Here is a 14,202-nt window from a genome sequence, read left to right as displayed (position 1 = left end):
ACACTGAAGAAATGACATTTTGAGACAATGTTAAGTAGTCACTGACAGTGACTCTACAGTGACTCACTGTAGAGCTTGCATAGCAAAGTAAACGTATTGTTACTTCAAATTAACTCAAAATACAACAATGCATGTGTAAAATGCCGGAAACAAAAGTGAGTATACCCCAAATGAAATTGTCAAAATTGGACCCAAATGTCAATATTTTGTGTGGCCAATATTATTTTCCAGCACCACGTAACCCTTCTAGGTATGAAGTTCACCAGAGCTTCACAGGTCGCCGCTGAAATCCTCTTCCACTCTTCCATGATGACATCACGGAGCTGGTGGATGTTGGAGACCTTGCGCTCCTCCACCTTCCATTTGAGGATGCCCCACAGATGTTCAAGAGGATTTAGGTCTGGAGACATGTTTGGCCAGTCCATCACTTTCACCCTCAGCTTCTTTAGGAAGGCTGTGGTCGTCTTGGAGGTGTCCAGCGTGTGTGGCGGCAACCAGGTGAAGAGTACCGTTTTTTTCCGTGTATAGTGCGCCCCCATGTATAGTACGCACTCTAAGAATAGCATGCTGATGCTGGAAAAAAGCTTGTACCCATGTATAATACGCACCCAATTTTTATGAATTTTTTAAAATGTTTTTTTTAATTTTTTTTTTTTTTTTTTTTAAGTCCCAATGATCGTCACACACGCAGGGAGGCAATGGGTCCCATTTTTATAGTCTTTGGTATGGTCTTAACTAGGCTGGATGTAATTTTTTTTGTTGGTGTTGATTTCTCCGACTGCCCCTAAACGCACCACCGCGCTCCGTGCGCGCATGGGCTGCGGACGTGAAAAAGGCGGCTCTGTATGGGAGAGACGTTGAAGAGGAATAAAAACACCCTTGGAAACCAAAACTTGCCCCTCGTCGTGACTCGGAGCCGCAACAAATGTTTCGGATTTGTGTAGGGTACATTGTGACAGATAGCAAACTAGCAGGTGATCGAGCGAGCGTCTGATACAAGAGCATTGCGGTCGTATGGAGCGTGTTTGAAGTGAACAGCAGAGACGAAAGGAACAAGGCAAAGTGTTGTGAAATAAAATATTACCTGTAATACGCATTTTGTTATTTGCTGATTGAAACTGCTAATTAAACTGTGAATTGAAACTAATAGGAAGAAAACATATCTTGCTCTTAATATAGCTGACGTGTCTTGCGCATACGTTCTGCGCATCTGTAATGGCGGCCTCCGTATGACGTCCGGTCCGCGATGGAGATTAAAAACAAACAATATTTGACAATAACACACCATCAAGGATTGCACCATCGCATCAAACGATGTGTCGTCAATTATGGATTTTTTTGACTAAGTGTGTTGGGCAGGATGGCTGAATGCGATGCGTGATTGACAACAAACAAGAAGAAAGGTGAGTTTTATTTCAGGGGAGATTTGTCATGTCTCGTCCCCAGTTTTGCTATGTGTCTAGGTTGCCATAGTTTCTGTTCGCGTCGCCCCTCTCTTCCTGTGTCACCTCAATCGATGTAACGTGTTTTGTATTTAAGTCCTGTCTGCCCCTCGCTCACCGTTGGATCATTGCATGTGTTACTGTCATTCTGTTCCTGTCTTTGGTAATGTCACCCTGTCTTTTTGTTCCACGACTTTGTCGGTCAGTTCTGTTGTTGGTTTTGTTGTACCATGACTTTCTTTAAAAAAAAAAAAAAAAAAAAAATTAAAAAAAAAAAAATTTAAAATTTTTTGACTTTCTTTAAAAAAAAAAAAAAAATTAAAAAAAAAAAAATTTAAATTTTTTTTTTTTGTACCCATGTATAATACGCACCCGCAGATTTTAGGACAATAAATTAGTTAAATTTTGCGCACTATACACGGAAAAAAACGGTACAAAGACAAGTGTGTCTTGCCTACAGTCAAGCATGGTGGTGGGAGCGTCATGGTCTGGGGCTGTATGAGTGATGGCACTGGGAAGCTACAGTTCATTGAGGGAACAATGAATGCCAACATGTACTGTGGAATACTGAAGCAGAGCATGAGCCCCTCACTCCGTAAACTGAGCTGCGGAGCAGTATTCCAACACGATAATGACCCCAAACACACCTCCAAGATGACCACTGGCTTCCTAAGGAAGCTGAGGGTGAAGGTGATGGACTGGTCAAGCATGTCCCCAGACCTAAACCCTATTGAACATCTGTGGGGCATCCTCAAACGGAAGGTGGAGGAGCACAAGGTCTCCAACATCCACCAGCTCCGTGATGTCATCATAGAAGAGTGGAAGAGGATTCCAGCGGCGACCTGTGAAGCTCTGGTGAACTCCATGCCTAAAAGGGTTGCGGCGGTGCTGGAAAATAATTATGGCCACACAAAATATTGACATTTGGGTCCAATTTTGACAATTTCATTTGGGGTGTAGTTCGTTTTGTTGCCAGCATTTTACACATTCATTGTTGTATTTTGAGTTACTTTGAAGTAACAATACATTTACTTTGCTATCCAAGCTCTACGGTGACTACTTAACATTGTCTCAAAGTGTCATTTCATCAGTGTTGTCCCATGACAAGATATAATTAAAACATTGCAGAAATGGGAAGGGTGTACTCACTTTTGTGAGATACTGTATGTTTCCACCCTCACTTATGGTGACGAGCTGTGGGTCGTGACCAAAAGAACAAGATCCTGGATACGAGCTGCCAAAATAAGTTATTGCATAGTGTTTGGACTCCCCCCTTAGGGATAGAGTGAGAAGCTCATTCATCCGAGAGGTACTGCTCATCAGCGTTGAGAAGAGCCTGAGGTAGTGGCTCGGGTATTTGATTAAGATGCCTTCTGGACGACTTCCTGGTGAGGTGTTCTGGGCATGTACAGGGTTATACAAACTACTGTGCCACCGCCTAGCTGTGCAACGTGGCATTATACCCCCCCAAAAAAGAATAAAATTGGAGTAGAATATTACCAAAATAATGCATCAAACGGGTTCCAGGATGGAAGGGCATTTACTGTACTAGGGTCAATTAATAATGGCATTTTCCTGTTGGATACAGCAGTTAATCCTGTGAGTGAGGATAATAACTTACCAATGGGTGAAATGACTGCATCAGTAGATTGTAGAGTGCCACCTATGCAAAAATATCAGGTTAATCCGTCATTGTATGAACAGGATGTATATTACATAGGGCTCATCACAGATTTCTCATAGCCAAGTCAAGTTTAAACAGGTGTAATGTTACTATAACTTAACTTATTTCAAAAATTGTGAAATAAGATCGTTAAAGTTGAAGTTAAAGAAAAATAATACATTGCATGTCAAATTTGAAAGAAAGAAAGAAAGAAAGAAAGAAAGAAAGAAAGAAAGAAAGAAAGAAAGAAAGAAAGAGAAAGAAAGAGAAAGAAAGAGAAAGAAAGAAAGAAAGAAAAATACTAAATAAATATGAAATCAGAATAGTGCACTGCTTTATTCAAGATATGCTCAGGATTTTGACTATCAAAGAACCATCTGGGGAATCTAAGGTAATATTTGAAGTGTTGTACATAGGGGTGTAACGATACATCGATACACATCGATTAATCGATATAATGCTCTATGATTTATTGGCATCGATGCTAAACGTAAACATTGATTTATATCGCCGTGTTTGACCTCGGACATTAGACGCGACTTTATTTTGAAATCCAGTTCATTGTTGCTTGCTTCCTCTTTCCGGGAGCAGTGCGCCCGGCGTTGTTGTGTTGTGAGCAGAGCAGGCACGTGAAAGGGGAGTCAACAACTAGTACGCTGCTCCTGGGCTGGTGCTATGGCTAGTGTCCAAAAAGACGAGGAAATTTGCTCCCCTTTAGGCTTCAAGTCATTCGTTTGGAAGCACTTTGGATTCCAAAGAAAAGATGGCTCAACCGACTAGACACGTGCAGTTTGTAAATCCTGCCATGCGGTGATCAAATATCCAGGGAGCACAAATCTCGCCGCACATTTAAAGAAAAAACACGACATCAAAATAAGCACTTTGTATACTGCAATACTCTTGTAATTTCCTAAATAAAGAGTTTGCAGTACCTTGTTGATTTGGCGTATGAATTGTTATAAATCAGGATATTGTTCTATATTTTTTATTAAAAGAAAATATATCGATCGTAGAGCACTATATCGCGATATATCGTGAATGAATCGCAGCAGGCTTTAAGATATTGGCAAATATCGTATCGTAGTTCTTTGTATCGATATTATATCGTATCGTGACAAAACCCGCGATTTACACCCCTAGTTGTACACGTTCGCTAATATAGGTCATCCTGCAACTGTAGAAAACAGGAGATCTATTTCACAACATAACTGGAAAAATGATAAAAGCCTTACTGGGGTATCAATGCAAACTTGCTCTTCGATATTGAACATCTTCACTTCACAGTCTTTAATCTTTGCAGGAATGGAGGTGTGAACTTTAACAACCTCTTGTGCAGTCTTCAAGTCTGGCAGAGACACAAGAGCCTGACATAAAAGGACATGCAATTAATGTTTCATATGACATTAAAAGAGAGGCTTTCTACACATTCAAAATCCCATTCTTTTTCCAAATCCTAATTTCTAGACTTCTTAGCCAAATCAAACTAATATACCACAGGGCTAATGCTCTATCAGGTGTACAGTTATTACGGATAATTGATGTGGAAGCATGAACTGATGTGCAGAGGTGGATGGTTGCCTTTGCAAAATCCATTCTGCTAATCGTACACCTCAAAGGGCATTAAGATTGCTTACTTGTTGCAATTCTCTTTGGGAGTGACGAGGACAAACAGGATTAGAAATTAATATATCAGAGGAACAGCTCAGGTGGGACGGTTTGGTGATAAAATCAGAGAGGTGAGATTGAGATGGTTTGGACATGTGCTGAGGAGGTATATTGAGAGAAGGATGCTGAGGATGGAGCCACTAGGCAGGAGGAGGGAGGCAAAAGAGGAAGTTTATGGGTGTGGTGCGGGAGGACATGTAGGTGGTTGGTGTGACAGCGGAAGATACACAGGACAGAGTGATGAGGAAATGGTTCATCTGCTGCGGACACCCCTAATGGAACCAGCCAGAAGAAGAAAAAAAACAGCAACTTGCCAATGAGATTAATTGACAATGTCATACAATTTGTGAACCCACTGTCACATGTGATGCAGGATTTGAGACTAGAAGCAGATAGGAGATGAGACTGGGACAGTAAATCCTATAATAGGACTAGGTAGTACAATCCCAAAACATAGTAACTTGCCAATGAGATTAATTGACAATGTCACAATTTGTGAACCCACTGTCACATGTGATGCAGGATTTGAGACTAGAAGCAGACAGGAGATGAGACTGGCAAAGTAAGTTCTATAATAGGACTAGATTGTACAATCCCTTGTTATTAATGCACTCCTGAGGTGTGCCATGGTACAGACATTGATGGGTTGTCAATGAAACAGAGTGGTTTTAAGCTTCATCGGAGTCATCAGGTGGGAACCCTTCTTCTTCAGTGTTTTGATGACAGGCCCACAACCCCTCCAGAGGGCTCATCAACAACAGTTGGCATCCCAGGTGTGCCCCTTTCTGCTCTTAACCTTTCCATCCCACAGGTGCCGTTTCTGGGACCCAAGTGGCATTCTTTCTTTTAATCCAGAGTCAGCAGCTTGCTTATTCCGCTGCGGTTAAAAGGGCTTTGATGGTTTGGCATTGGGTTGGCCTCTGATTCCCAGGTCTTTAAGCAGCCGGACAGTTGTTTTGCCCATGACCAACCTCCCATCTATCCAAGACTTATACCTGTCCAGGACCAGGAAACGTGCAAGTAACATCTTCGCAGACCCTTCTCACCCAGGACACAGTCTGTTCAAACTCCTCCACTCCGGACGGCGTTACAGAGCGCTGTACGCCAAAACCAGCAGACAGACACAGCTTCTTCCTCGTCTGTCGCTCTGATGAACTCTCACCACTCATAGAGACTCAGAGTCTTCATTGTGCAATAACATCCTGTTCTCACTTAAATATTGTTCGTGACCTGAATGTTGTCAGTCATTTAAATGTTGTACAGAGGCTGAGATCAACCGAAGTTAAATTCCCTGTTTGGCATGCACAAACTTTGTCAATAAAGCTGATTCTAATTCTGATTCCTCTGCAGCCAACAACTGGGCAACCTTTCCAGCCATGCTGCTCAGCGTCAGGTGCCAGCTCAGCATACTTGAGGCTCTTGCATTTGTGGGCTTCCTCAACAACATCCTCTCAGGGTAGAGTCAGCTCTATTATGTAAACCTTGTGCACTGAAGAGGACAAAAGCACAAGATTTGATCTGAAGATTGTTGTAACAATCTCTGATGGTAAGCAGAGCCTTTGATTTGGGTCCGCCACTAACCTCAAGTCTCGTGCTCCTCCCGCTGGCCTAGGTCAGGTGTTGTACTGGCTGTGGCCTTTGTTAGCTTCACAACTTCTATTCTCCAACACAGCTGCAGGACATTTAAGCACCAGGTTGTGCCGCCAGGTGTAACGCTTGTGTCAGGCTGGTCTTGCAGCCCATCAAGAAGTGCTTCAGTTTTGCTAAAGATGGGCAGAGTGAGCATGTTGGGTCTTCTTCATATCATTGGTTGAGGTTACTGGGCAGTGGCGTAGCCAGGAATTTTTCCAGTAGAGGCGCGCGCCCACAGGAAAAGAAATCAAACATCACCCACGCCGTTCGCTGATCGCTAAAACAACATCCGGGTCCGGGAGGCAAACGGTGAATGGATAACATCGCGCACATAGAATAGCGCAAGCGCATTCGCGCAAGACCGAAAGAAAAAAACGGCATGAAAATGAAGAATCGAAAAAGCTCGATTTTTTTCAACTGGGGCGCAGGGAGTCCTAACCGGGGCGCCGCCCCGGCTCGCCCCGGCTTGGCTACGCCACTGTTACTGGGTGAAGGCAGGACATCATAAGTTGCTCTCAGGATGAAGCTGGTGGGTGTGAAATGCTTCAGAGCTTGTTCCAAGAGAACCTCCTTCTCTCTACCCCTTCCCATCTTATCCACTGCCCCTTCTTTGCCTGGGAGACAGTCATTGGACACCGGGCTGCCTGCTCCTGTCAGCGCAGCTCTTCAACGACCCGACCTCTGCGTTGAATAGGAGATGTCTTGTGCCATGTTGGTCTGCTCTCTCCAAGGCCAAGTCCTCCTCTCCGTTGCTGCATGAAGCCCACAATGTTACGGTGCCTCAGGTCTGCCTTTGCCTATTGTGTAACTATGCTTGCAGGTCACAGGTCTGCCTTTGCCTGTTGTGTAACCATGCTTGCAGACCACTTCCTTCCGGTTATCAGAGTAGGGACTGTCTCAGGTATCATCTTTCTCTTCAGTTTCATTCCTGAGTCAATTACCAAGTTGTCTGCTGGTGAGTCAACTTCCGCCCTTTGCAGATTCCCCCTACCATAGGTAGCTAGCCTATAGCAGGCCTGGTGGGGACTTTCCCACCTGCTAGCTCTCTTTTCAGGCTTTTGCTAGGTAAGAGCCTTTATGTAACGAGCAAGGCTGGACGCAGAAGACATGGAAGGCAAAATGTTCTGACAATGTGTAATTTAGCAACTCAAGCTTACATAGAGAAAAAGGCTTCACCTAACACTGTCTGATTTGAAAGACTAATGATTTATAAAGAAAAACGTTTACATATAATTGACAAGTATTCCAGTAAGAATAGTAAACTGCTATGCCAACAAGAAGCCTTGGATTATAAGTGGGATCAAGGGCCTCCTTAATTGCAAGAAGCCGGCCTTCATGGACGGTGATAAGCAGGAGCTAAAGCAAGGGCCAAGCTCAAGATGGCGAGATTACTTTATAGGAAGATGTTGGAGCAGAAGCTGCAGAGGAACACCATGAAGGAGGTATGAGACGGGATGAGGCTGCGGCCCAAAGCAGGTTGGGTAGTTTATTTTTTATTTTTTTATTGTTTAGCACATATTATATCAATAACTGTGCAAGGAGGGAGACAAAGCCTAGGGCTTGTAAAGAGCTCCACTCCTTCTGGTGTGATGGGCAGACCTCAGTATGTGTGCATGGGAGGCACGGTGAGGAGCAGCGTGAGAGGACCGCAGGGAACGGTGTTTTGCCATGTGCAAAAGTTTAGGGACGACACCGCAATTGTTGGCTGTATTAAAGATGACCAGGGGGAGTACCGGAGCCGGCGCTTTGCAAGTTGGTCTGACTCCAACCACCTGCACCTGAACACTGCTCAGTCCAGGGAATTGGTGGTTGACGTCAGGAGGCTTAGGCTTACTCCTGAGCCAGTGACCATCAATGGAGACTGTGCGGAGTGCAGACCTGTAAATATCTTGGCGTGCTGCAAACTCGATTGGTCTGCTCACGTGGATGCTTTGCGCAAAAAAGGACAATGTACTGTACTTCCTCAGGCGGCTCGCATCCTTCGATGTCTGCAATGTGATGCTGCAGATGTTTTATCATTCTGTTGTGGCAAGTGCCCTCTTTTTTGCAGTGGCGAGCTGGGAGGGCCCACCATCAAGAAGGGGGATGCCTCCTGCCTGGAAAAACTGGTGAGGATGGCGGGTTATGTTGGGGGAACAGAGCTGCTTGGTCCGAAGTCTGTGGCAGAACACCGGGTGTTGGCCAGGCTGCTGTCCAACGACAACCCTGTCCACCCACTGGTCACTGTCACCAAGCGGAGGACTAGTGGAGGATTTATTCTCTTTTTTTTTATTTTGTTTGTCATTTTTGTCGTGTCTGATGTCTATTGTCTATTTGTTTATGTATTTATTGATTCATAATATTTTGCATGTTTTTACATGTTATGTTACCACTGCATATCTGTTCTTTAACCTCTCGTGTGCCCACTCTTGGGCGTGCATGCTGCACTGGCAACTGAATTTCCTCCCAGAGCTCAATAAAGTGTGTGGGTGCATGTGTTTGGTGCCCTCCTTCCGTCCATCCACCCATCCTGTACCCATGTATAATACCCTGCCCACATTTTTTAAGGCAAAGATGTGAAATATTCTCAACAAATTAAGTACATCCTGAATAAACATTTTGTATATGATGCACAGGAGAAAAATTTACCATTCAACAAGGCCAAAGTGTCAGTGCTAAGTCGGTAACTGATACCTTTCCAACTGATGGAGCAGAGATAATGTCAATAAGATTTCCAAAAGGCTGGATGAGTTTAAGGACATCACTCGCTGACCAGTCACCACCAGGAATTTCTGTGATCAACACCAAGCCCTTATATGGATTACAAAAATAAAATCAGTAAGCAAACAAATAGTTTTACTCAATATAATCTAACAGACATGAGCAATGAGGAAAAAGGCGATGGACAACATTCCACTAATCTCATCATGAGAAGCTACCCAAACCAAGTTGAATGATCAGGTAACATTAATATTCATTCATTCACATTACAAAAATATTCATCGTTATTGAATTTTTTCACGTTACACAACATAATTAATCCTTTAATGGATCCTCACTCCTTCAAAATGCTACAAACGACACGCAACCAAGATATGCCAGCTGTGAGAGACTGTTGCACACGTTTAAAATACATTAAATGTATAAACATTAAAATGATTAGAGAACACTCAACACTCAATCACAATTTTATGTATGCATTTACCTTAACAGAAGTGTTCATGTCAACCTCACTCACTTCGGTAGAGAGGTCTAAAACAAACAAGAGCAAAATGAGAGCATATATAATCAATACTGTTAAAATTCCTGGAATCAAATCCGTTTATGCAAGTTTATGTGCCAAAAACACATTTTACTTTACAAGGCTTTTCCAATTAAAATTTAATCAAGTGTTACAAACGGGCATGGCAGAAGCATAACAAGGCAGTGGTTAGCACGATGTGGTTGCAACAACTCTGGCCATTCCGTATCAACTTTGCATGTATCCTTGTGGTAACAAGGCTTCTCTCAGATTGTGTCTGATCAGGTTCCTCCAATAGTCCAAACATTTTAGGATAATTGACGACCTCGATTGTATAAATGATTCATTCTAAGACAGGGATGTCAAACTTCCTCCTCAAGGGCCGCTATCCTGCATGTTTTACACTAGATTAACTCCTTTACAAATGACAAACTTGACCCCTTTACAGTTTGCCAACCATGTGTTGACTTTTCCTCCGTTTCACCCTGGGCTGTGTCCTCTAAACCCCAAATATCACGGTAATAAATTCTACTGGTTTACGTTTTACTCTTTTAGTTGTGGTCTATATAAAGGGGAAATACGATGCTTTTGTCTGAATTCCTTGTTTTGATACCATCACAGGTCCCTCTTTCCTACTTGTTCTTAGGTGCGGGTCAGAGCAAGCAGTTTTGGTGTGGTCTCTTTAAATGCAAATGAGATACTTCACAGCCCTCAGACCACAAGGTGTGCGCCTCCCTTTCTTTAGCCGAGGTAGTGTTTACTTTTTTCCCCCTTTATTTAAACGAGGTAGCATTTGCTTGCGCCGCAAACTTTTTGATTGATTAAAAGATATCGACAGAAGACTTGTCCATACAACCATACATCACCCGTAACAAAATGAATCCCCTCACAATATTTATGAACGTGTCGTAAACAACCACTGTCAAGCTACGACGTAAGCTGATTTTAAAAGCAAATAAAGTCGATTTTCCATGATACGTGTCCTTTAAATATTTATTTTTATCTTGTACACAAACAGTTGCAGAGAGCAGCTTACTGGTCAAATGTTCTGATGACACATCACCATTACCATTTCCTAATGTCTCTGGGTCTAACCGTGGTGGTGCCCTCACTGACTTTAACTGGTGCGCTGATAACCTTCTTAACTTAAATGTTGCCAAAACTACAGAAATTGGCATTGAGTTCAGGAAAATAAAGTCAGAACCCAAAGCCAGCATTATACACAACCAAGATGTTGAGTTGTGGATCAATATACATAAATGCCTGGGAACTAGGTATGGGAATCTTCACCATCAAAGCGATACAATACACATCTCGATATACTGCCAACGATTCGATGCATTCACGATTCATGGAATTGCCAATGATAAGATGCGATACGATTCTCCCAACTCCTGCGATACGGTGCGGTACAGTACGACTTAATTTTAAAACAATGCGATCCAGTGCGATACGATACGATGCAATGCAGAAGAAAAATACACCATGGAATACATACAGTGCCTTGCGAAAGTATTCGGCCCCCTTGAACCTTTCAACATTTCGCGACATTTCAGGCTTCAAACATAAAGATATAAAAGTTAAATTTTTTGTCAAGAATCAACAACAAGTGGGACACAATCATGAAGTGGAACAAAATTGATTGGATAATTTAAACTTTTTTAACAAATAAAAAACTGAAAAGTGGGGCGTACAATATTATTCGGCCCTCTTGCGCTAATACTTTGTAGCGCCACCTTTTGCTGCAATTACAGCTGCAAGTCGCTTGGGGTATGTCTCTATCAGTTTTGCACATCGAGGGACTGGAATTCTTGCCCATTCTTCCTTGCAAAACATCTCTAGCTCAGTGAGGTTGGATGGAGAGCGTTTGTGAACAGCAGTCTTCAGCTCTTTCCACAGATTATCGATTGGATTCAGGTTTGGACTTTGACTTGGCCATTTTAACACCTGGATACGTCTATTTGCGAACCATTCCATTGTAGATTTGGCTTTATGTTTTGGATCATTGTCCTGTTGGAACATAAATCTCCGTCCCAGTCTCAGGTCTTTTGCAGACTCCAACAGGTTTTCCTCCAGAATGGTCCTGTATTTGGCTCCATCCATCTTCCCATCAGTTTTAGCCATCTTCCCTGTCCCTGCTGAAGAAAAGCAGACCCAAACCATGATGCTGCCACCACCATGTTTGACAGTGGGGATGGTGTGTTCAGGGTGATGAGATGTGTTGCTTTTACGCCAAACATAGCGTTTTGCATTATGGCCAAAAAGTTCAATTTTGGTTTCATCTGACCAGAGCACCTCCTTCCACATGTTCATTCCCCTCCGGACGGCGTTACAGAGCTCGGTACGCCAAAACCAGCAGACACAGAGACAGCTTCTTCCCCCAGGCTGTGGCTCTGATGAACTCACACCACTCTTAGAGTCTCAGAGTCATTACTGTGCAATAACATCCTGCTCTCCACACCTTTTTTTAATTTGTCTACACTGTTTGTACTATGCGTCCTCTCTGCATCCATTGCAGCCTGGTCATCCTGGAAGAGGGACCTTCCCATCTGTGGTCTCTTCTCAAGGTTTCTCATTTTCCCTAGCTGGAGTTTTGAGTTTTTCCTTGCCCTTTTGGGAGTTTAAGATCAGGGGATGTTTGAGAATATTTGCCATTTTTCACATGTCCTGTGTTGTTAGTCACTTAAATGTTGAACAGAGGGTGTAATTTACCAATGTCAAATTCCTTGTTTGGCACGCTCAAACATGGCGAATAAAAACTCTTGAATCTTGAATGTTTGGTGTGTCTCCCAGGTGGCTTGTGGCAAACTTTAACTTTTTGTTAACTTTAACAAGACTTTTTATGGATATCTTTGAGAAATGGCTTTCTTCTTGCCACTCTCAAAGTCAAAGTCAAAGTCAGCTTTATTGTCAATCCCTTCATATGTCAAGACACACAAAGAAACCGAAATTCCGTTTCCTCCATCCCACGGTGACGAGACACAGTACACGATAAACATACAAGTAGACGACACAAAATAAAAACAAGGCACAAACAATAAATAATAAATAAATAAAATGAGTGATGAATAAATCTTCCATAAAGGCCAGATTTGTGCAGTGCACGACTGATTGTTGTCCTATGGACAGACTCTCCCACCTCAGCTGTAGTTATCTGCAGTTCATCCAGAGTGGTCATGGGCCTCTTTGTTGCATCTCTGATCAGTCTTCTCCTTGTTTGAGATGAAAGTTTGGAGGGACGGCCGGGTCTTGGTAGATTTGCATTGGTCTGATACTCCTTCCATTTCAGTATAATTGCTTGCACAGTGCTCCTTGAGATGTTTAAAGCTTGGGAAATCTTTTTGTATTCAAATCCGGCTTTAAACTTCTCCACAACAGTATCTCGGACCTGCCTGGTGTGTTCCTTTGTCTTCAAAGCGCAGAGAGGCTTTAAACAGAACCCTGAGACTATCAAAGAGCAGGCGCATTTATACGGAGACTTGATTACACATTCTCTCTGGAAGAAACGTGACCCAGAAGGGAAAAGGAATAGTGAGGCAACACTGAGTTGATAATGACCTCAAGTCGACGCTTCAAAGTGCCCCCAAGGAAAACCAATAGGTAGTCCAAGTCATTTACCGTTTTTTTCCGTGTATAGTGCGCCCCCATGTATAGTACGCACCCCTAAAAATGGCATGCTGATGCTGGAAAAAAGCTTGTACCCATGTATAATACGCACCCAATTTTTATGAATTTTTTTTTTAAAAAAATTTAATTTTTTTTTTTTTTTTTTTAAGTCTCAATGATCGTCACACACGCAGGGAGGCAATGGGTCCCATTTTTATAGTCTTTGGTATGGTCTTAACTAGGCTGGATGTAATTTTTTTTGTTGGCGTTGATTTCTCCGACTGCCCGTAAACGCACCACCGCGCTCCGTGCGCGCACGGGACAGCAAACGAGCAGGTGATCGAGCAAGCGTCTGATACGAGAGCATTGCGGTCGCATGGAGCGTGTTTGAAGTGAACAGCAGAGACGAAAGGAACAAGGCAAAGTGTTGTGAAATAAAATATTACCTGTAATACGGATTTAGGTAGAGAACTGAACTCTCGCTCTTTATATAGCTGACGTGTCTTGCGCATCCGTTCTGCGCATCTGTAATGGCGGCCTCCGTATGATATCCGGTTTGCGTGTGTGTGCGTGTGCGTGTGTGCGCGTGTGTGCGAGAGCGAGAGAGAGCGAGAGAGCGCAAGAGAGAACTCTCAACCGTAGCACGCCGCCGACCGCCCAACTGCACCGCGCTGGTAGCATTATTGTGACAGAGCCGTCGCTGAAATTTAGAAGATATTTTTAAAGTTCTGATGTACTTTCTAAAATTTAAGTGGACCTCAGTGCGCACTGCGCAGGGAGCTTAATTTGGTGCGGTCGCGCAACCCCAGCGCGCCGGGCGCTCACTGTCGCATTGCTTAAAGAGCGCCTTTGTGTTTTAGGATGAACAGCAGAGACCAAAGGAACAAGGCAAAGTGTTGTGAAATAAAATTTTACCTGTAATACGCATTTTGTTATTTGCTGATTGAAACTGCTAATTAAACTGTGAATTGAAA

General features: G+C 43.1%; 1 protein-coding gene across 1 annotated transcript in view; it reads right to left on the bottom strand.

The window, feature by feature from the left end:
* LOC133151521 (zinc finger protein 638-like) overlaps positions 1 to 14,202 on the bottom strand; it is a 130,147-nt gene that overhangs the window by 35,849 nt on the left and 80,096 nt on the right. The window contains exons 9-12 of the mRNA XM_061274621.1: positions 9,587 to 9,633; positions 9,076 to 9,192; positions 4,338 to 4,469; positions 3,064 to 3,105 (exon numbers count right to left, since the gene is read on the bottom strand). Of these exons, the coding sequence (XP_061130605.1) occupies positions 3,064 to 3,105; positions 4,338 to 4,469; positions 9,076 to 9,192; positions 9,587 to 9,633 (338 nt within the window). The remainder of the gene's footprint in view (positions 1 to 3,063; positions 3,106 to 4,337; positions 4,470 to 9,075; positions 9,193 to 9,586; positions 9,634 to 14,202) is intronic.

The sequence above is a fragment of the Syngnathus typhle genome, linkage group LG3, assembly GCF_033458585.1.
Source record: "Syngnathus typhle isolate RoL2023-S1 ecotype Sweden linkage group LG3, RoL_Styp_1.0, whole genome shotgun sequence".
Classification (NCBI taxonomy): domain Eukaryota; kingdom Metazoa; phylum Chordata; class Actinopteri; order Syngnathiformes; family Syngnathidae; genus Syngnathus; species Syngnathus typhle.
Note: the sequence above shows the minus strand (reverse complement) of the source record. Positions and strands in the feature narration are given on the sequence as shown.